Here is a 23373-nt window from a genome sequence, read left to right as displayed (position 1 = left end):
GTATGTTGGGCATTGAAGGGCTTTAAGCCTGTAAAGGAGGATTTAGCCAAGGTTCTTCCAGAGCCTGGTGCCCGCAGTCCTTGGAGACTGTCACCACCAGCCTCTCCATCACTAGCTGTACCTTCCTAGAGAGACCACCAGGGGAACCCTTGGTGCCTGACCTGGGAGAACAGGCAGAGCTGCTGCAGCCCTCTTCACACTTGGCAAATGAGGAAACCCTGCCACAGTCATGGTGACTGAGTCACAGGAGGTTTCCCATCTACACTGAAGTTTCTTTTAAATTATTTTTACAATATTTAGGATAGTATTGCTACATGATGAGCCTTTTAATTTTTTCAAATTCTAAACTCAAATTAAGATGAACTATCTATTGTTCATTGCTGCTTCTGATTAATACAGGATCTCTAGCAAGAGCCCCAGACTCTGCACACATACAGCCTTGTGTAGCCAACATGCTCACTTTTGGCCTGTCTCCTTTTAAATTCATTTCAATTAATTTAAATTCATTTCCACACATCCCACTGTGCCCTCAATGCTGCTGAGCAGCCACATTCCATTCCCCCCATGGCCTCCCACCCTCCTAGTTCATTAACCCATCCTCCTCCACCCTCACACACAGCTTCCAGCAGCACTGAGAAATTAGAAGCCATTGCAAACGGCTTTCTGTAAGCTCCCACCTCCACATCCACCCAAATCCAGAGCCTCATATTCCTCCTTCCTTCCTACTGCAGTAGATGAAAAGTCCTTGTTTCCATCTAAGGCCATAGCCCAGTTCATTAAATCTCATCCTCTCTCACCTGTTCAGAGTCTCAATGCCAGCAGTTCTCCACACACTCCCCTGTATCATCAATTTTTCCCTCTCTACTGGGCTATTTCCACCAGCATTAGAACATATTTCCCCCTTCTCAAAAACAACAGGGCTTCCTTGGTGGCGCAGTGGTTGGGAGTCCACCTGCCGATGCAGGGGACACAGGTTCGTACCCCGGTCCGGGAAGATCCCACAGGCCGCAGAGCAGCTGGGCCCGTGAGCCATGGCCGCTGAGCCTGCGCGTCCAGAGCCTGTGCTCCGCAATGGGAGAGGCCACAACAGTGAGACACCCGTGTACAGCAAAAAAAAAAAAAAATCTTTTAAAAATTAAAAAAAATAGGGCTTCCCTGGTGGCTCAGTGGTTAAGAATCCACCTACCAATGCAGGGGACATGGGTTTGATCCCTGGTGCAGGAAGATCCCACATGCTGTGGAGCAACTAAGCCTGTGCACCACAACTACTGAGCCTACCTGCCACAACTACTGAAGCCCACGTGCCCAGAGCCCATGCTCCAAAACAAGAGAAGCCACCTCAATGAGAAGCCCGTGCACCGCAATGAAGAGTAGCCCCCACTCGCCGTGACTAAAGAAAGCCCGCGTGCAGCAACGAAGACCCCACGCAGCCAAAAATAAAAATAAAATAAATAAAATTAAAAAAAAAAATTTTTAAGGTAATGTGATAAAAACCACATGGCATAAAATTTATCATCATAACCATTTCTAAGTGTACAGTACAGTAGTTTAAGTATATTCACGTCGCTGTGCATCCAACTTCCAGAACGTTTTCACCTTGCAAAACTGAAACTCTATACTCATTAAATACGACTCTCCCTTTGCCCGCTCTCTCCATCCCTTAGCAGCCACCATTCTTCTTTCTGTTTAAGTGCATTTGACTACTCTAGGTCCCTCATATAAGTGGAATCATACAGTAGTTGTCTTTTTGTACCTGGCTTATTTCACTTAGCATGATGTCCTCAAGTTTCATCCATGTTGTAGCATGTGTCAGAATTTTATTCCTTTTTAAGGCTGAATAATATTTCCTTGTATGTATATACCACATTTTGTTTATCCGTTCATCTGCCCATGGACATTTGTAGTTGCTTCCACAATGACTATTATGAATAATACTGCTATGAACATGAGTGTACAAATATCTCTTGGAGACACGGCTTTTAATTCTTTTAGAAGTGTAATTTCTGGGTAATTCTATTTTTAATTTTTTGAGGAATGCACCATTTTACATTCCCACCAATAGTGCCCAAGGGTTGCAGTTTCTCCACATCCTCATCAACATGTGTTCTTTTTAATTTAAATCTTGTTTTTTTTATAGTAGCCATCCTAAAGGGTGTGAGGTGGTATCTCATTGTGGGGCAAAAATCTTTCAGTCCTACTTTTCCTGCTGCTATGGCTAATTGGCCACTCCTTTTTAAGACAAGACTCCTTGCAAGAGTTGGCTTTACTTCCTGATCCAGTGCCTCTCTTCCCACTATTTCTTAAGCTTATGACAATCAGGTTCTCATCTCACCTACTGCACCACAGCCCCTCATGTTGAAAAGTTGCTACGTGGCCACTTCTGGTCCTCCATGTCTGACCGAGCATTTGACATGGTTGGTCACTCTCTTCTCCACGAGACACTTTCTCCATCTTGTTCCCACAGTGCCATGCTCTCCCGCTTTTCTTTCTACCCCACTGGATATAGTTCCTGGTTTCTTTTGCTGGTCACCCCTCTCTCTCCGACTTCTTCATGTTGGAGTCTTTCAGGGCTCAATGAATGGATCCTTCTCTTCTCCACCTACCCTCAATTCTCTGATGACCTCATTCATGATCATGGCCTTAAATATCAACTTGCTACTTACGATTCCAAAATTAGATCTCCGTTTAGACTTTCCCCCAGAACTCCGTAGTCCAGTATACGTACCTGCCCACTTACCATCTCTTCTTGGATCTAAGCATCTTAAACCTGACATGTCCAAAATCAACCCGACCTTCCCTCATTGTCTCCACTCTCCCCTCCTCCTTCCCCCACCTGCAAACTCCCTGGCCCAAACCCTCGGAGTCATCCTTGACTTCTTTCTTTTTCTCTCACACACTACATCCAGTGTGTCAGAACGTCCTTCTGGTTCCACCTTCAAAATCTGTCCAGAATCTGTCCCCTTCTCTTCACATCCACGGCTCTCACCCTGATTCAACCTACCATCGTCGCTCATCTACTCTAGATTAGTGGTCCTCTCACTTTTGCTCCTTTCATCTCTTCTCAATACGACAGTCAGAAAGATTGTTAAAAATGTCAGTTTAGATTCTGTAGTTTCTCTGCTCAGAAGAGCTCAGAGAAAAAGTCAAAGAACTTACAGTGTCTTGCAAAGCCCCGTGGTTTTACCACCTCTCCAATCTCACTCTTGCCACCTTAATGTGGCACAAATACTCCAGGCGTGTTCTGCCTCAGGACCTTTGCAGTTGGTATCCTCATTCACTGGAATGTTTTCCCCTTAAACACTGGTATGACTTAAATGAATGAATGTAGAATGGTTAACTAGCAGTAGGAATACTATTTCTCCATGACTACTATTATTATTACATCCTAAAAATCCAGGAATCAAGTTAGGAGATGGATGGGGATTGCATATATATTAACAACAGAACGTACACCCTTGCTACTCAAAGTGTGGTCCGTGGACCAGCAGCATCAGCATGAGCCTTTGATGGTCTCCACTGCAGGAAATAAACCCTGAGAAGCATGTCACCTTTCGGAAGAATGGCTCCAGCTGTCTCTTCTAACAGGACCCAGTGATCTTTGTGAACAGAAAACTCAGCAGAGTGAGCAAAGCTTCAGGATTGGTCACTGGGTGGCTGTCAGGAAAGACCTGTCCACAGGAACCTCAGGAGAACAGGGGCTCAGGCTGGGAACTGTCCCCCACCCTGCATCCTGCACTCAGGAGGCTTATAGGCTGCAATTCCTCACACCTCTGTGTGACCCACACCCGCTGCCTGACACAGTCATTTCCTGGGTGGCTCCACTGTAAGGACGGGGTGCAGAGCTGACCTCTGGGTGTGACCCAAACTTGAATCTTGATCATGAACTTGAATCTGAAGTTCAGCCCCCAGAGCTGCACAATAGAAAGGTGTGGAAGAATGACAGAGTAGCAGTGGTTAACTGAGGCCAGGAAGGATCCTGGGAGAGTGTAGAGAGCATCTCCAGATTTTCATTGACTCCCTGGGTTCTGTCTTGCAGCTCAAGTCTCAGGTTCTCATGACGCCTTTAGCCCTCTCACCCCCGCGGAGCACGCCGGAGCCCGACCTCAGCTCCATCCCTCAGGATGCAGCCACCATACCCAGCTTGGCAGCTCCACAGGCTCTCACAGGTAGGTGAGCCGAATGAACTCCAAGGCTGGGATGGCCTGCCCGCCAGCTAAAGTTACTTTGTGAACTAGAGAGCTGCCACTGAGGTCGTTCAAATGAAGGATTCGGTGTGTCAGTTGGACAGTAGATAGGATGACCAAATTCTCTGAGAACAGGAGTTTAGTGTCTCACAGCTTGGATTATTTAAAATTGGTTTTCAATGCACCTTGGCTTCAGCTGGTTGCTGTGGGTGGGTGGAGGCTAGAAAGAGTGGTTGGCGGCCCAGACTATCTTCAGAGCCACGTTTACTTTGCACCAACAGCAAGCCTGCTCACCTTGAAGGGTTTCTATCCCTGTGTTTGCACTTCCAGATCTCCTAAGGGTCCTAATGGCCCTCAATCCCACCCGGTGCCTTCCAGTCCAGTTCAGGGTGGAGCTCGGCCCAGTCTCTCTCATGCAGCATCCACCAACCAACAGCTCCATCTTAAGAGTAACAGCAGTCAGATGGTGTCTCTCTCTCTCTCTCTCTGTCTCTCTCTGTCTCTGTCTCTCTCTCTCTCTCTCACACACACACACACACACACAAAACGCACACACACACATATACACATACACATCCATAGTTCCCCCTCATCACAAACCATCCACAACCCCATTCCACTTAAATCCCTCAGTGCCCTCCTAATGCTGTTAGGTAAAGACCAAATTTTGAAGTATGGCCAACAAGGCCCTGTTCTTAGTCTTTAGGGCCCATCATAGGATCGTAGCATATTCTCTTTCCTTCTTCTGGAATGATCTTTCCTCTGGGGTCAACTTATTCCTCCCTTGTACCTCAGCTCAGGTACCTCCCTCCAGAAAGCGTTCACTGACTTTCCTGCCAAGGTTCCCAGGACGGGCTCTCCTAGCATCTCCCTAATGTTTCTTGCTGCCAAGGTCCCACATCACTTCCTGTGATTCTCTGAGTAGGTCTGTCTCCCCTTCTGGGCCCTAAGTTCTCTGAAGTCAGGGATTGTGTAGATTTTCTCTGTAGGGCCTAGCACACTGCCTGGCATGAAGGTCCCTTAGCAATTAGATTTTCCTTAATCATGTGGGATTAGTTGAAGAAGGAAGCCTGGTAGAGTGAAAAGAGCACAGGCCATGACATCAGAAAGACGTTAGTTAAAATCCTTATTGCACCATTAATTACACTTTCTGAGCAGCCACTAACCACTTTTAACCTCACTTTCTTCTTTAGTAGAGGAAGTACTAATATTTAATTCTCAGGCTTATCTTGAGAATCAAACAAGATAAAGGATATACAGTGCCTGGAATATAGTAGGTGCTCAATAAAAACTAATTATCTTCAACTTTGTTGTTACTGTTTAATCCTTCCAAAGTCCTATTGGTCTCCTCTTAAAGTCCCTCTTTAACGCTTCTCTGCACTAGTGGCCCCCAGGGTAAGATGCTCATACCTGGGCTGGGGGCAGCGGGAGACATAAGAGGAGTCATTAACATGTGGAAGAAAATATGACACCTACTATTAATATTTCTTTTTTCTCATCCTTTAAATTTTTCTAGTTTTTGGTTACATCTTTAAAATGTGTGTAATACATTAATATGGTTGAGAATGTATATAATCTATAAATAAATAAACACATGTTAGGGCATGTGGTAAAAATTTTTTTACCAATGGGGTATATTACTTTAAAAGTGTGGGGACCATTGGTTGGGCTCACCTAAATGGACTGCTGAGTGTTCATTATCCTGAGATTGTAAATAGAATCCTCTTTAGAATTTCATTGAATATATAGTCTTTGGAGTAATTAGCAACGTGTTGATTTTTTTTAATTACTGAAGGTTAACAAATAAAATGGCAAACATTATATATAGCTTGATAGCTTCCTGGGAGGAGAGGGGAAGATTTTGTGTATGTTCCCAGCACATAAATACATTTATATACATGGTCCACAATTGTCCATAATTGTCTACAATTCAGATTTGGGTACATCGGAGGGGACATGCCTATTTCTTCGCAACCAGGAGGCCTTTCTGAGAGCAAGCCCTGGCAGCTGGAGGTGACTGACTCTATTGCCTCTTTTACTTCTTAAGTTGAGAAGAACTGGTCCCACTTTGGCCTTTGCTGTCCCAAGACCAGGGCCAAGGGGACATGGCTGAGGCATCCCCAGTGTGCATGGGAGCCACCCCTGGCCTGATGTGCTTCGATGCTGAGGGCTTTGTGGGTCTGTTTCCACAGTCTGCCTCTACATCAACAAGCAAGCCAACGCAGGGCCGTACCTTGAGAGGAGGAAGGTACAGCAGCTCCCCGAGCACTTTGGGCCCGAGAGGCCGTCGGCCGTCCTGCAGCAGGCTGTGCAAGCGTGCATCGACTGCGCCCACCAGCAGGAGCTGGTCTTCTCCCTGGTCAAGCAGGGCTACGGTGGGGAGATGGTGTCAGGTAAAGCCCTGGAGCAGGCTGTATGAGGAGGGCCGTGGGTGTGTCTCCAAAGAGGAAAATAGCTGTAATCAGGCTTGGGGGACCGTGGCCAGGGTCTGTCCCCATCTTCTGGGCTCCAGGGTCCTTAAATGAACCTGTGTGCCGAAGGTGTCTCTTGGGGCTTGAGGAGAAGATACTTCCAGATCTGGATAAGAAGACTGGACATCTGCATCCTCTCCCTTGACTTTTGCCTCTTTCACCTCCCACTTCCAACCCATCAATAAATCCTGTTGTTCTACCTGCAGAATATATCCAGAATCCTTTCAGAATCAACTTCAAAATATATCCAGAATCCTTTCACGAGTCTGGTTCTTTCAAAATCTAAGTCAGATCATGCCCCTCCTTTTCTCCAAACCCTCAATGGCTCCCATGTCACTCTGAGAAAAAGCCCACATCCTTACAAGGGCCCCCAGGTCCTATGTGACCTGGTCCTGGGAACTTCCTTGATCTCCTGGTCACTTCTATTGAGTCCCAAACTCTGCTCTGGCCACAGTGGCTTCATTCCTGTGTCCTCCAACCATGCTCCTCCTGCCTCAGGGCCTTTGCACCTGCTGTTCTCTCTTTCTGGAATGCTCTTTCCCCAACTGTCCACATGACTTGCTCCTGGAGTTCCTTCAGATTCCTACTCAAATGCCACCTTATCAAAAAGCCCTTCCCTGACCACATGTCTAACACATCAGCCCTTGTCACTATTTATTCTCCCTTCCTCTGCTTTATTCCTTATGCATAGCACTTAACACCATGCAGGGAAGTGGGGAAAGTTCATGGTCTAAACCCCACCTCACAGGACATTTTTTTTTTTTAAACAAGGGCCTTCAGGGTCAATCCCATCTCCCACTGTCACCACCCTCCTCCAGTTTCCACCCCAACCCAACAGCATCCAGAGGAGGTGGAAACTGTCACCATAAGTCTGAGGCAGAATTGGGAGCTCTGCCCCCTTCAAATGTTTCCTCTCAGAGGCTCTGTCTGTCTTACCCGAGGCTCTCCACATGCACAGTGGTTGTCACCACCTGCCCTTAAGCCCTGGAGCTCCAGGCCTTTGCAAGATGCTTTGACTCCAAGGGGACAGCCTAGTGTCTTCTCTGGCCCAGCATCATAGACACAGCCTCCATATCACCAGGGAAAAGGGATACAATTCCCCAGCTACGGGGCAGTGCAGGTGACCCTGCTGTCTGGCTAAGAAAGGGTCAGGGAGAGGGGCCTTTAATGTGGCTGCATCCTGAAAAATCGAAGCATAAGTGTTTTATTTAACTCCAGATTGATCCCGAGGGCTTGCAGATGGGGAGATTTTCCAACACAGTTTTACCAGCTCTGATTGATTCAGCCCTCCTTCTGGAGCTCCCTCTGAGCAGGAAGCTGGGTCTGACTTGCTGGTAATTGATTAAAATAGAATTTGGCAAGGTCTGGTTGCATGTGTCTGACCCAGGGTGACTTTTAAGAGACTTCAGCAGATGTGGGCAGAGACAAGACAAAGAAGTACTACACCAAGAGAGGCCAGGAGGAGAGTCCTGCTGTCAGGCCTCTGAGAGCTCCTTGGCTGTTCTTCTCCTGGTTTCTCTGAGAGCCAGGTTCTTGATCCTGGACTGCCCTCTGAGGTTGAAGGCCTTGTCCTTTCCCTTGCTAAACAGCAGGGCTCAAGACGCAGATCCAGTGCTAAGAGAAAGCTCCTCCTGTACCGTGTGTCCCCACTCTTGAGCAAATCCCGTCTGAGTTCTTTGTGGCCCCTGCCCCCCCCAGCTGGGAGAGCTGACCCTGTTCTCCCTGCTCTCCTGCTCAGCTTTTCTGTGGCCTCAGGGGCCTTGGTGCTGGGGAGGAGGCTCTGCAGTGCCTGGCATGAATGCATGAGCAGGCAGAGCCCTGCCAAGTTTCCCTTGGCTGAGGGATTCCCAGAGAGGCCAGAGCTGAGGACTTGATCATGGAGAATGCAGTAGCGCTGAGGGACCTCCTCATGCCACCTCCTTAGGTTGTGAGGTGGCAAGGTGGGCGTTCATGTTTCTGATGGTGATGTGGCAGCCCAGCAAGGTGGCGCTAGCCCCAAGGTGGTTTAGGGAGGGACTCAAGGAGGAATAGTCAGACTCTCCCGCTCTCCACCTAGAACCTGATCCTTAGGGCACTGCTTTCTAAACATCCCCATGGCACAACATGTAGAAAATGGTGACACTGGTGCTGGCACCATGGGCTAAGGGAATTTAACCTGCTGTGGCTGGGCCTTGGGCCACCCCAAAGGCTGAGGGGGAATAGTATCTCAGTACCCATGACCCATTCCTAGCACACCTGTTGGGATGCTCTGCCTTAGTCACACTCTCCCAGAGGGGTAGATTTTGTGATCTCACAAATTCCATGTCTGCTTCCAGGAGGTGGAATTTTCCTACTATGTGACCGTCCAGGCACCTCTGGGAATGTATACACACTGATTTATGGCACAGGCCTGATGACTCAGACCTTCCTGCTGTGGGTTCAGTTTCCAGCACACCTACTTTTTCAAGGTATCAGAGGCAAGCAGCAGTGCCCACCTAAGAGGGAATTTTCAGAGTGTTCAAGTGGCCAGGATGACCCCCTTACTGAGCATCTAAGCAGCTCTTTGCTGGATCTCCTAATCTGAGTCACCTAGAGTATTAAAGTGACAGGCAAGTGCCACTTACAGGCCTCATGAGCTGGAAAAAACCACTCTAGCCCTTCTCCTCAGTTTCCTCATCCGTATTATGGAGTCATAACCTTTTCTCCACTGTCCTCACAGGACAGTCAGAAGGCCTAAATGAGGTGATAGGTGTGAAAGCTTTGTCAAACTATAAAAAGCTACACAAAAGAAATAGATTGTTTTGATTTCTAATTTAAATGGGTGTGGAGTACTTTCGTTGTTTGTTTTTTAGTTCTGAAATCAAAACTAGCTCTGGTCGCCCTGCCCCAGCCCTTACAGTGTGCTAGCCTTTGAAAGATATAGTATAAAAATCCAGGCTGCCTTCCAGGTGCTGGTGCTGAGGGCAGAGCCCGGGTGGGAGCAGAGCGTCCTGCTGAGGATCTTCTCACGTGTTCTGCACCCTGGAGCTGCTGTGCGAGCTTCATGCAGCAGCAGAGGGCTGTGAGGAGGATTACAGAAAGAAACATGCTCTGGGCTGGAAGAACCAGGTGTTTCTTCTAAATTCTGGTCACCCTAGAGAAAATGAGTTTGATCTAGCATCACTGTGGAGACATTATTGTTCCTTTACAAAGACTCCTCCCCAGAGGCTGAATGAATCCTGAACACTGTGGTGCTGCGTTAAGAGTTGGAGACCTCAGTATGAACTCAGGTTTATTTGAATATACCTATATGTCTAGATCTAGACGTATCTATCTAGACCTACCTATTGGTCTAGATCTATCTATCTAGAGTTGCTGAAAATAAATGAGGGTATGTCACAGGGACACAGGAGTCAGTCTGAAAGATCCCAAAGACAAAAATTGGAATAATTTAGCAATAAGATACATAATATAGTATTGGACAACCCACAACACAAAATAAATATATGTATTTTAAACTTTATTTATTTTGGGGCATACCATGTGGCCTGTGGGATCTTAGTTCCCCAACCAGGGACCAAACCCAGGCCCTCGGCAGTGAGAGCGCTGAGTCCCAACCTCTGGACCGCCAGGGAATTCCCCCAGAATAAATATATTGAGTCTGCACTGATATTAATGAATAAACAAATAAATAAATGGAGGAAATGGGATAAGTCTTCCTTTATAGAAGAATTCCAAATGATATAGAGACTCTACCCTCTCCAGGAGGTAGAGCTTAATCCCTCCATTGCCCTGAACTGTGGGTAGGACCTTGTGACTTCTTTCCCAGGAACAGAATATGAAGAATACAGTGGAGAAATGTGGCAAACACTGTCTTGGTCAGGAGCTAAGGGTTAACATCGCAGTGATGAACTGTGGCTATCATGTACCACCCCCCACTGCCTCTGTGGTCTTCCTCCTCAAAAACCCATAAGCCCAGTAACATCATAAGAAAAATATCAGACAAACCAGATCGAGGGACGTTTTACAAAAATACCTGACCAGTACTCTTCAAGACTGTCAAGATCATGAAAAACAAGAAAAGACTGTGAAACAGTCACAGACCCGAGGAGACCAAGTTCACACAACAGCGACACCCAATGTGGTCTCCTGAATGAGATCCTGGAACTGAAATAGAACAGTAGTGAAAAAACAGGTGAAATCCCAATACAACTTAGTTAAAAACAAAACAAAACTGAACAAACCAAAACCTCTTCCCCAGGGCTGACGGGCTGACGGCTTTCTCCGGAGTCCCGCTCTGAGTTGCTGTCTCTGTGCTCTTCCAGTCTCCGCGTCCTTTGATGGGAAGCAGCACCTGCGGAGTCTGCCCGTGGTGAACAGCATTGGGTATGTCCTCCGCTTCCTTGCCAAGCTGTGCCGAAGCCTCCTGTGTGACGACCTCTTCAGCCACCAGCCGTTTCCCAGGGGCACCAGCGCCTCCGAGGAAGCCCCTGAGAGCCAGGAAGACAGGATGGACTCAGGTAAGGTTTGCCCGTCTGTCTTCCTGGGCCTGCAGGTGGTTTCAGGTGTCCCCGCCCTCCCGGGGCGGGTGAGGCTGCCACTAAGGGGGCTCCTGGGAGCTCTGCTGCTGGAAGCTCATGGGCTGCTCCTCTGGGCATCCGGGGAACAGTCAAAGCTGACCAGGACCAAGGACACCCCGACGCTCCCTGCCCAGGCTGCAGTGGGAAGAGATGGCTCCAGCTACTGAGAGCTGACATTATAGCTTCTAGGCCTATGTTATTAGAATTTAGACAATGAGACGGCATCACATGCAATGAGTGATTTTTTTTTCCTCCCTTCTAATTAAGGCTCTTGGGCATTTATTCATCATCGTTGAGTAATTGAACGACTACTAGCCTAAGGAACAAAGAAATCCTGAAGAAACAAGGGCTAACGAATTGATTACCTTGGTCCTGTCTGGGGGCCTCAGATTCCTATCCAGGTCAATGAAATTTGTAACAGAGTGTCTATCGTGGCAGGAATTTGATCGCCCATAAATCACACATGTCCTCCAGTGAGAGTGTTTCTCTCTCATCACAGGATAGAAAGTGACCCAGGGGCTGAACGCCTTTTATATCACCAGCCCCAGAATAGCTCAGCAGAGGGAAGTGGCCGTTGGGAAGGGCAGCAAGGCCACGTGGGCAAACTTGCCACACCGTTGTCTCCCCAATGGGCTACTTCTTCCTTCCCCACTTAGCGGCCCTGAGTTATGAATTTGCAAGGAGTTGAACATGAGTCCAGGTTCTAGATTCCAGGTTTCCAAGGATGTACAGGCATGTTGCCTTTTTTCTTTCTCTGGAAGCAGTGTTGTTGATACATAAAGAACGCATAGACAGTGAAATGGAATCTAACCATTATGTCACTCTGCAAACACTTGCTGAACCTTTTCTGTTCCACGCACCATGTGAGACCCTGTCTTGGAATAAGGCAAATATGTATGTGAGCTTAGGAAAGTTTTTGAGGTATTGAGTAACCAGTATGAATAATGAAAAACTTACATTTGCAGGTATGTGGTCACAGACGGGCTTAGAGAATTCAACAAAAGGATACTTATAATAGGAGTGGCTATGTTTGAAGCCTAGGAGGACATCAGGGAAGGATAAAGTTAGATTCTAAGCATAGATTTTCTCACATCCTGTCAAGAGCCTTGTCTACAATTTTACTTTAAACTCTCAGAGACCTGGGAAACAGGAAGAAATCTGGCCTTTACAAAGAAATGTACCTAATTAAATATAGTTTGTGTGAGCAGATGCTATATACTTCTGTGTTTTTTTGATGCCTCTATATGTGTGAGCTTGGGAAAGTCTTCTCATGTCTCTGGGCCTCAGTTTCCTGTGTGAAATGATGGGCTAAGTTGCTCATGTATAATGTTCTGGTTCTGACAGTCTATGAATCTGGCCTCTCCTGTAAACCTTAGTTAACTCAGAAACATATTGTAAAGCTCACGTATCTTCCAGTGAATCTTGCAATGAAAATAGCAGATGATGATCTGATTTCACTTTGCACACCCTAAAGTCATTGTTACATTGAACAAGCAATGACCCATGGACATAATCATAAAGCCACGTAATTCATGTCTCCCATTCTCCTTTAAATGAAAATCTCCTGTGAGACCACTTCTTCCCTGTCCATGGATGAAATTTAGGGCAAATCTCGTGACTTTTCTGGCTCCTTTCAGATAACAAAACATTCTCTAGTAAATAATTAGTATGTTCAGGTCAGTGTGATCATCAAACTTTAAATTTCACTCCAAGATGGAACTACTCCCCATTCCCAGCTCAGCCCTGCTTCAGACCAGTTGCCTGCAGCAGTAAAGGAGGGCATGGTTGGCTCCTCTCCACCTCCTGCCCAACCCTATGTTTTTGCCCCTTCCTTATCTAGCTAATAATGATTCCCAATCCTTCCTGATCAGACTGAGGGAAGGAGGAGAGGCAAGAGGTAGGAGAGTTTTTACTTGACTAATCCCGCTGTGAGCTGGCATCAGCCTCCCTGGTTCTGGCAGGTGTTTCAAGCTGATTCTGCATCCTGTGGGCTCTTGCATGGGTCCTTTGGTGATCCTACCATCTCTCATCTGCACGTTCCTTGACATGGACAAAGGTAACTCTTCTCTGGCTGGTCACTTACAATTCTTCCCACAGCCTCCGTGGGTACATCTCTAGCTTCTTTCTGCTGAGGCCCCCATGTGCCTCCAGACAGTCCTAAGGAAAGGATCGAAGATAATCTCACTTCAGATCTCTCTTCTGATGGCCTGCATCTGGTCCCTTAGAAACATCCTTTGCCCAGACAAACTCAGGGCGTGCAGGCTGATCTCAGCAGGCATCTCTCCTTTGTCCTGCCATCACAGCAGCCCGACTTTTTGGTTTCTCATGGAAATCAAGCAATAATCCATTGCGTCTCTTGAGCTCCAGGGACAGATATCAAGCTATTCACACAGCCACATTGAAGCCCTTGGATCACATGGGGCAGTTCTCTCCATAGTTCATCTTCTATTCAACCTGCTTTCCAACCTCTACAATTTCTTTTGCAGGCTGCATGTGGGTGGTCATCTACACAGGTAAAACTGGCTTCCCACCACCTCTTTTTGCTGGATCTCCACACTTCACTCTGGTATGGGGAGACTGTTGTCTTGCAGCTTCAGCAAAACTGAAACTAAAACAGTTTCATTTTAACTTCCTGTCCCAGGAACCACCCCCCTACTTCAGCTTTCCTTACGTGATCATTGAGGAAAACTTTGCCTTGGTTTCCTCCTTATTCTTTCTCCTTCCAAGCTCACCATGCTGAGTAAAGTTCTTGTCTTTTTCCTGGGAAAAGTGTAGTGTAGCCACCTCACTTCTTCCCTTGGCTGAGGCCTGTATTTCTGCCAGCGGGCTGGTTTCTTTCCTAGTTGGCTTGGCTTTGGAAGTAATGACTCCAGTTGTCTTCATGAGCCCTTCCCTAGCCTGTGGCTGCTTTGAAAAAATGAATTGCTCCAGTTCTTGTGGAAATTGTTCCCCGTGCCCTGGGTGCTACAGAACCAAGCACTGTGTGTTTCTTGTGTCTGAGGCCCCAGGGAGGGTAGAGGAAGCAGCTATGGCACGGTAAGCTTTGAGCAGCCCCCTGGCACACATCTCTCCTACCCGTCTGCCATGGAGCCTAGGATGACACCACTAAAGAGTTTGCCTTTAGACTAAGACATTGCCTCTTTAGGATTGCCTTGTCAAAGTTCCCTTAAAGGATAACATATCAAGTTATTATTATCTTGAATGAGGAATGAGTTTATTACCCACTTTCCCACGATTGTGGCAAGAAAGGCAGGTGTATTTATAAGCGAAGGGATGGAGGTCTTCATTGATTTTAGGCTTCATATCCATCCATAGGACCACGTCATTCCTAAACAAGATCGTACAGTCTTGAACTCATTTGAACCAGATCCTGCTCTGCCCCTAAGGTTGTTCAGTCAAAGATGGAGTGTTCCAGGTTTGGTGCCACACAGTTAGAGGGTTTGTCAACACTCATTAGGACATTTCCAAAAGCCAGTTAATCAGACAATAAGAAAATGCAAAGCCATGATACATAAGGAACTATTTTAAAAAATGGATGATTTGGGGAAGAAACAATTTTCTTTTTTTTTTTTTGTGGTATGCGGGCCTCACTGTTGTGGCCTCTCCCGTTGCGGGGCACAGGCTCCGGACGCACAGGCTCCGCGGCCATGGCTCACGGGCCCAGCCGCTCCGCGGCATGTGGGATCTTCCCGGACCGGGGCACGAACCCGTGTCCCCTGCATCGGCAGGCGGATTCTCAACCACTGCGCCACCAGGGAAGCCCAAGAAACAATTTTCTGTTCCATGATATGACAGCAGGTCATGTGGATTTGTTCTCTGTGGCCCTGAAGATAGATTTAATTAAACCTCACGTCTTGCCACTCAAACTCTGGTCAGGAGCACTGTCATAACCTGAGAAAGGAAAAGCTCAGGGCCCTCCCTCACTCCTTCTCAACAGAGCCCAGGTGTTTTGAAGACACATTAAAGTTGGAGAAGCCTGGCTTTCAGGAGTACTCTCCCACATAGAGGACTTGGCAGCTCAATAACCAGGTGGAACTCTCAGAAGACAGCTCCCTCAGGATTCAGGTGGGGTTGACATTGTAAAGAACTTTGAAAAGTCAAAGCCATTCAGAAGTGGAAGGAGCTGCTTGGATGGAGAGATCTCCTCACTACTGGTGACAAGTGCAGATGTCCACATGTCAGGGCCGTTAGGGTGAACTCTGGCAACCCAGAGGAGTAAGAGCAAGATGTCCTGTCTGGTCCCTTCCAAGCTGGGAGTCATGGCTGGAGGTGGCAGAGGAAGGCCGCGGACAGCAGAAGGTGAGAGGCCCTAGAAGCCCTGGGGAGGGGTCCCCCAAAGGGGAAGATGAGGATACCAAGACAGAAGGGCTCACATTAGAGCAGAGAGAGGGCTTCTTCCAAATCTCTTCCTCAGACCTTTGAAATATAAACTCTGTCACCAAAGGATCTTTCTCCTGCATTCAGGGAAAACCAGGTTTCAGACCCACTCAGCTGCCTGAATTCAGTCTGGAAGGTAGAGGTCTTGGCTTGAGACCAAGCATTTTAGTCATTTTCCTCCCAATCTATTAACTGACAGCCAAATGTTCATGTTTTCAGAAGAAGAGCAGTTCCCTGGACACTTTAGGAGAAGGGAAGCAAAAACATGGATTTGATAACATCTGTGGTTCTGTCAGAAGTCCTGAGATGATCATGCGGAAATTTTACCTTATCTTTGAATGTTGGGGGGGAAAAAAAGGTCTCAATTATAAGTAAGCTTTAGCCAGTGCTTCTCAAACTTTAATATGCCCTGGTACCACCCGGGCATCTTGATAAAATGTGGATTCTGGGGCTTCCCTGGTGGCGCAGTGGTTGAGAGTCCGCCTGCCGATGCAGGAGACACGGGTTCGTGCCCTGGTCCGGGAAGATCCCACATACCGCGGAGCAGCTAAGCCCGTGAGCCATGGCCTCTGAGCCTGCGCGTCCGGAGCCTGTGCTCCGCAACGGGAGAGGCCACAACAGTGAGAGGCCCGCATACCGCAAAAAAAAAAAAAAAAAAAAAAAATGTGGATTCTGGCTCAGGAGGGCTAGAGTGGGGCCTGAGAGTCTGGTTTCTAACAGGCTCCCAGGTGATGTCCGTGCTGCTTCTGGTTGGGGACCACACTTTGAATGAGAAAGTGTGTGCTGACGGAGTCCTGCTCCCAGAGGTAAATTTATTTCAGGTTTTCAGTGAAATAAGTCTATCTGTGCTAGGATGGTGCCAAACCTGTAAAAGCATTGCTGCTGAGGCTGATCTGGTGTCCCGTGGAGGTGTCTGTGGGCTGGAGAAGAAGAGAGGGGCATGAGGGGGCAGAGTAGTCAGGCAAGGTGGCACATGTGCAAATCCAGGTGAGAAAGAGGAGGATTGCAGTGCTGGGGAAGAGAGTGAAAGAAAGGAAAGAATGATGACGGGCAAATTTCCTGGTGTGGCCTGACCACCACCGGCAGCAGGGTCTCTGTTGCCCTCTAAGCTTCCCCGAATTCCTAGAAGACCCTAGGGATCTGTTCTCTCAGACCCTTGTTTACATACCCTCCCTGCCTTGTGCTGCTAGAATCTGGGTCCAGGCCTCGTCTCCCTTCTAGGTAGACTTGAGGGCAGGGACGTGCAGTCCTCAGCAGAGCCTGAGATGTAACAAGTCCACAGTAAATATTTACTGTTTCAAATTCTATGCGACACAACAGAACAAACTGTCTGCTCACCAAGCATTGGGGAGATCTTTGGAAACCACAAGTGTGATAGCTGAACTCTTTTGCAAGATCTAGTTTAGTGATTGGTTTCCTGGCTTTTGAAGGTTTGACATGATGGGAACAAATTGTTTACTTTTTGTTGAGTAGCTTTTTTTTTGATACACAGACAGTGGGGTTGGGAGATGAGAAAGGACGTTTGTTCTTGAGACTTGATGTTTTCTTCCTTGGCTGGTGGTCTTGGAGCCAGGCACCAGGAAACTACTGGAGTAAGACACGAACGGTACGTTCTGCTGTGGCTGAACCTTCATACCCAGCATCTAGAAATCAAATCTGCTTCCTTGTTAAACTACAAATTTGTCTAATGTAATAGCTCTACAGAGAATGACTATCCAGAGAATATCTCTCTTTCCAAAAGGTTGTTTATTTCTAAAAGGAAATAGAGCTTATCAAGTGGCATGAGTTCCATTATACAGAAATATCCATATGACCAGTTGGCAAACATTTGCTGAGCTCCCTCTACATGTGATACCTGCAGAGCTGAGGCCACTTGTTCAGAGCCACACAGAAAGCCAGCAGCAGAGTGGAAGCTGAGCCTAGGTCTTCTCCTCCCTGGCCCTATGCTTTCCCTCCCAAGCCTATCGGTAGGGCCCCATTACCCAACACTTGCTGGGGTGTGTGTCCGTCCTCTTCCCTGGCTCAGAAGCCTGACCACACAAAATGGATGTTCACAAGTGGCTTGTGGTACCCCTGTGTCACTTCTTCTAGCAAAGATGTAAAAGAACAAAACAAACACAAATGCCCACTTAGCAAAATCTAGGCAGAAACTGCACTCCAGGAATATCAATTATCTCTTCTCCTTCTGGGTTAATATCTTGGCCCCAAGGAGTGTCTCATCCTTAACCTTGTGCCCTAGCTACATCGTTGCTGGATGACATCCACAGGACAGGCAGAGCCTATCATCCTAGACCCCAGGAGAACTTTCTCATCCCTACAAAAACCACACAAAGTGGCCTACTCCACTGAAACTAGGTGTGGTTTGACCTGGTATTTTAAATAATATATGAAATGATGGGGGGAAAAAAGAAATGAAGGAAGGCATGTGCAGGCCAATGATTAGAATATTGCAGAGCTATGTTCACCCTGTCATAGCCATGGGCCATGTGAACAAAATGAGCCATATGGTTCTCAAGCCTTGGAAAGGGGGTCATTTGGAAGGAGAACAAAGTATCAGTGTCAAGCTCAGTTCTTAAGAATCTTTGCAGAAAGTTTTGATGGAAAGATGAAAAAAAGAATGTCCACAAGTTCGGCAGCAAATATAAAAGGCCTTCCTATATTTTCGGGCAGATAGGTCCAGGAGAAGCCCAGCCAGAGCTCTAACAGCATGGAATAGGGAGTGTCTGCCAGTGTAGAATTCCTGATCTTAGCTCTGCCTCTGTGCCAATGTGAGTTCATTTAGGAAAAGCTATTATATTTTCAGTGATATCATTCATTAAAGTATAATATCTGTACTTATTTTAAAACATTGAGCTAAAAGGGAAAAAATGTAACCACTAAGGAAAACACTGGGTTTTGTAGAATTTGAAATAGATTTTCACAATGCTCAGTAATTTATTAGATCCCTTTGTGCTGTAATGCTTTGGTTCGCTTTTGAATCCTGTTGATATTGAGGAAGCACAAGGATTCAATAATTATTGGTTAAATGAATGAATGAATGAATGTTCCAGTTATGTTGTTGGAACCTCCCAAGGTACTTTAAATATGGGATAGGGCTTCCCTGGTGGCGCAGTGGTTGAGAGTCCGCCTGCCGATGCAGGGGACGCGGGTTCGTGCCCCGGTCCGGGAGGATCCCACATGCCGCAGAGTGGCTGGGCCCGTGAGCCGCGGCCGCTGAGCCTGTGCGTCCGGAGCCTGTGCTCCGCAACGGGAGAGGCCACAGCAGTGAGAGGCCCGCATACCGAAAAAAAAAAAAAAAAAAAAAAAAAAAAAAGGGATAAATAGGCTACTATTGAATCATGGTGACCAATTGGGTAATATTTTAATAGAAAGTATATACATTAAAATGAAACAAAAAGAAATGAAGATAACGCTCCTCTTGTCCAAGATCACAAATAAAGTCATTTTGTGGATTAAAGATGCCAAAACCAAAGACTGGAGGGGCAGAATGATGATGGTGGTGAATCCCCAGTAGGTTTTCTGCTACTTGGGAAGAGCTCCTTCTAGGAGGGAGTGTGGAGGAGAAAAAGAGGCTGCCAAAAAATAGGCGGTATGAACTCTTTCTTCCTACAAGACTGGTCTCAGGGATTCTCTGAAAGACACCCCTACCCCTGCCCCATGCCTCTCTTCAAATAAAGAAATCTACTGGAAATCTACCCCTTTGTTCCATGAAACTGTCCTTCATGTGACACCCCTGCCCATCAATCCCCCATGAGCCACTCTTGAACTGGGGACGATGCTGGGGACAGCTGAGTCAGGTGCGGAAGGCCCTCTGTGTTTCTGGCAGGCCTGTGCAAAGAGGCTCCTGCCTTGATGGAAGAGTAGATGTTAGGGAATGGGCAAGGTCTCTAAGGAGATCCAAGGAGATGGTGACCAAGGTCTCTGGTTTATACACCAGAACACAGAAAGCACAAGGACTGATGGAAACAAAGGATCAAGTATATGAGATGTGGCCATCCCAAAATCTCCAGAGCCTGGAGGAGCTGTAATTGGAGACTCTATCCTTTGGGCTGCTCTTCTGCACTAATACCCTGAGCCCCTGTGGTGGGTCCTAAGGCAATATCTGCAGGTTATCCACACCAGTATCTACTGACCGTGCATCAGAACTAGGGTTAAATTGGCAAACCGTGCCAAGAGGAATTGAAGCAACTTTGGAAACGAGTAGCCTTCTAAGATAAACTCCATGAGCTTTCTCCTATTAGTTGGTACTTTCTGGGTCTCAGACATAAGTAGCAAACCCTTTGATTTTGGAAAAAAAAAAAATCCCATAAACTTCCTGACAGAGAATTAGATATTCTATAGCAGATACATCCTAGCTGCTACCGAATTAATAGTTACAACTTCCAACCTAGATATGCAGAGTCAAGAGGAATGAAACAAATTCCCCTTTCCTACTTGTATTATTTATCTATTGCTGTGTGACAAATTACCCCAAAACTTAGTGGCTTAAAATAACATTTATTATCTCACAGTTTCTGTGGCTCAGGAATTCAGGTGCAGCTTAAGTCGGTCCCCTGGCTCTGGGTCTTTCACAAGGCTGCAAGCATCCCAGAGTTCAGCTAGGGCAGGTTCTACTTCCTAGCTCATTCATATGGTTGTTGGCCGGATTCCATTTCCCACAAGCCATTGGTTCCTTGCCATATAGGCCTCTCCACAGAGCTTCTCACACCATGGCAGCCTGCTTCACCCACTTGAGAAATACGGGAAAGCCTTCCTAAAAATTAGGATGTCCATTTAGAACCAAAAGTTATATGGTGTTCTCTATTCCAGGGACTCCAACATTTTCCTGATTAAGGGTCACTTTAAATTTCCCCAGAGTTCTATGAAAGACCAAAAAGAGCAGGTGGGGGGTCTATTGAGGAAGCAGAGCTTGACGGTGGGAGGTCCCACACTCTCACCCTCCCCCCACCACCCCTGCCTTCTGGAAATTCATTCCCTTATGCCTTGGGGTAGAGGCTTGGCAAAGCTGCAAAGAAAAGACCACAGAGATGGTGGTTAGGGAACCTGCTCTCCTCTGGAGACTGAAAGGGCATTCACTATTCTCAAACGGCTGACACTGGGCAAAATTTCCACAAGAGGAAATCTTAAATCTTAAAGACAAAGTCTCAGGCAAACCAGCAACATTGGAAAGGACTAAAGAAGTTCAGATGTCAGGGGGAAAATATAAATGTACTTAAATGGACCCAAGGGGAGTTATAAGGTTGACTCTGAGGGCTGAGTGATCTGTACTTAGAGACGAGCTTGAAGAGAAAATCTATACTGGCCAGAGACCAAGTTAATGGAAAATTTAATAGAAGCGAACGAAAGGCTAAGCCTCATAGGTGGTGTGGCCTGGTGCCCTTTGAACCAGGAAGGCTGGGACAAGAGGCCACAGGGGCCCCTAAGGGAAAACGTGATGAGCTTATCTGAGCCAGAACAAGGGGCGGGACCTAGCCGGAGTAAAGGAAACCTGCAGACCTTCACAAGAACCGCAGTGAAAGGCGGCAGGAGGGCAGAGAGGAAATCTGCTGGTTTTGGACACCGAGGAGTCCCCCCGAGGGCCTCCCTGCCGCCCACAGCTGAGGACGCGCTGGGCGCTGGCGGCGGTGCTGGAGAGAAGCGTGCATGCGGCTGCCTGGTGGCGGAGACCCAGCCACTCAAGGTAGGAAGTGAAGCCCAGGTCGGGCTCTGAGCAGGGAAGGGCAGCTCTACTGGGACCTGCTAGTGTCTCCTGGCCCTTCTCCCTCCTGCCCCCCTTCCTCTTCCTGCTTCTCTCCTTGCAGGTCTCTTTCCCTGCATTCCTGAACTCACTGGCTGTGCTCCTGAGGTGGTGGTACCTGGTTAAGCAGAGGGGAATAGTTATTCCACGGTTATTCACGTGGCGGTGTTATCAGGCCGACTCTGTTGCTTCCTTTTCTCATCTGGGGTTCAGGGCTAGGGACCGTGGTGCCACTATCTCTTTAAACAGCAGAGCCAAGGCGCTCACACACGGAGCCCTCTGGACACTGGTCCAGTGGTCTGACCTTCTTGTCAGCCTGAGCAGGGTCACGTGGCCTGCTGGGCTGGGCAGCCCTACTGGCAATCAATCCCAAGAGAGGCAATGGCTTTCAGCCTGGGGGAAGGCAGCAGAGCTGATTGTGGAAAGGGTGCACTCTGTGTAGCTGCTCCTTCAGCTGGGAAGCTGTGACTGGTCTGAGGAAAGGGGAGTGGAGCGTGAGTGTGTGTGTGTGTGTGTGTGTGTGTGTGTGTGTGTATGAGAGAGAGAGAGAGAACTGTTTAGTGCTGGGAAGAACAGTGTCTGAGACTCTGGGATGTAGGGTTATTATTGCACGCAGAGAGATTACTTGAGAATAATTTTGCAGACGGTGGTATTGTCGCTTTTCAGGGCTTCATTTGGTTAGAGAATCCAAGTAAAGTGCCATTTAAAATTCTTTAAATAAATTAAATAGTCCAGGCTCACTTCAGTGTGAGCAGTTGGCTCTTGTGTCCTACCTGAAAAGGGGCCAACACCCCCTGAACTAAACCTCCATCAACAGTGTCTAGTCTCATCCAGCTGGGCCCCTCTTTCCTCCCTGGACCGCTGTCGCTGCTTTGGGACTTTCTCTTTCTCTCTCTGGCTCTTGGCTTTCTCCTTCCTGTCCCTCTGCCTCTTCCTGCTTCTCTTTGGAGTGTCTGCACTTTCCAGGTGCTCAGCTGACCCTCCAGAACTGCAGCAGGGTGGGCTGTGCTGGGCGTCCCCCAGGCCTCTACAGGGGTGTGGGTGGAGGGAGGAGTCCACACACTCCTGACTCAGACCCTAGAGCTTTGTTCTCCAAACAAGGAGGCTTAGACCTGGTTCAGGTTCAGGAGCAAAGGGGTATCCTTTGAGGCTTGATTGGGTTTGAAGTCTTCTAGAGTATTCTTTTAGCCTAATAGGCAGGCTTTATACATAGCAGCTGGGGAAACCATAGTCCACAAGCAGATTAGCTATGGTCAAAAAGGCACGTTAGCCTCTTTTGAATATTCCTCAGACACCAAACCTTGAAAATGTGGCAGCCTTCTTTGAATGCGCCATTTGTGCCTGTGCCATCACAAGCATGCTCTTGTGATCATATGAAAGCAGATTAATCCTTTTTCTGGAGGAAAGATTTAATGATTTATAAGTGGCATCCTTAGTGTCTTGGATAGAGGTGGGGGGGGTTATTAGAAGAGAAGCACGTAAAATGCCTCTTGTTTACCCTGCTTTGCTGAGCTGGTGTGCACAGCGGTGAAACAGCCTTAAATAGAGGCTGGGCTGGATCCTCTTGTTTTATGAGAGGTGCCAGGGTGACAAGGTAGCTCACACTTCAGATGAGAAGGGATTTTCTAAGAATCCAGGAAAAAAGTCTGGGAACGTCTTAATCTGTCAGCCCTGTGGTTTACCACAAGTCTGTGTGCGGGAATCGGATCCACGCAGGGCACTCTCCGCAGATGATCCCAGGTCTGCTGGCCCCATCTGGTGTTCACTCACCAGTCAGCCACAAAACTGCTTGAAAAGTGGAGTTCTCTCTCCAAGGAGATTTGGTCCATTTATTTTTTTTTTTAAACCAACTTTAAATAGTGGTCTTGGGTAACAAACAATTCACGAGCCACACTTTATTAAGTTCATCTTACCTGTATGTTGGATGACTTAATGGTTTTAATAATATAAAGGGTAGGTACCCAACAGTCATTGTTTTAACTGAAGCAAGAGGAATTGGGGTTAGGTGTAAGGAAGAAGTTTCAGGCCATGAGGTTTGTGGCACAATGACCTAACTCTGGGGAGAT

General features: G+C 47.3%; 1 protein-coding gene across 3 annotated transcripts in view; it reads left to right on the top strand.

Annotated features, from left to right (window-relative positions):
- SCML4 (Scm polycomb group protein like 4) overlaps positions 1-23373 on the top strand; it is a 130634-nt gene that overhangs the window by 67063 nt on the left and 40198 nt on the right. For 2 of the 3 annotated variants that reach the window (XM_067011214.1, XM_059083936.2), the window contains exon 1: positions 21060-21250. In XM_067011214.1, the coding sequence (XP_066867315.1) occupies positions 21214-21250 (37 nt within the window). In that variant the 5' untranslated portion in view covers positions 21060-21213. Of the gene's footprint in view, positions 1-4036; positions 4167-6376; positions 6578-10938; positions 11134-21059; positions 21251-23373 lie in introns of those variants that run through there. The other variant, XM_059083935.2, reaches the window with a different exon arrangement.

Source organism: Kogia breviceps, chromosome 13 (assembly GCF_026419965.1).
Source record: "Kogia breviceps isolate mKogBre1 chromosome 13, mKogBre1 haplotype 1, whole genome shotgun sequence".
Taxonomy (NCBI): Eukaryota; Metazoa; Chordata; class Mammalia; order Artiodactyla; family Physeteridae; genus Kogia; species Kogia breviceps.
The sequence above is the reverse complement of the archived record's forward strand: the minus strand, read 5'-3'. Positions and strand labels throughout refer to the sequence as shown.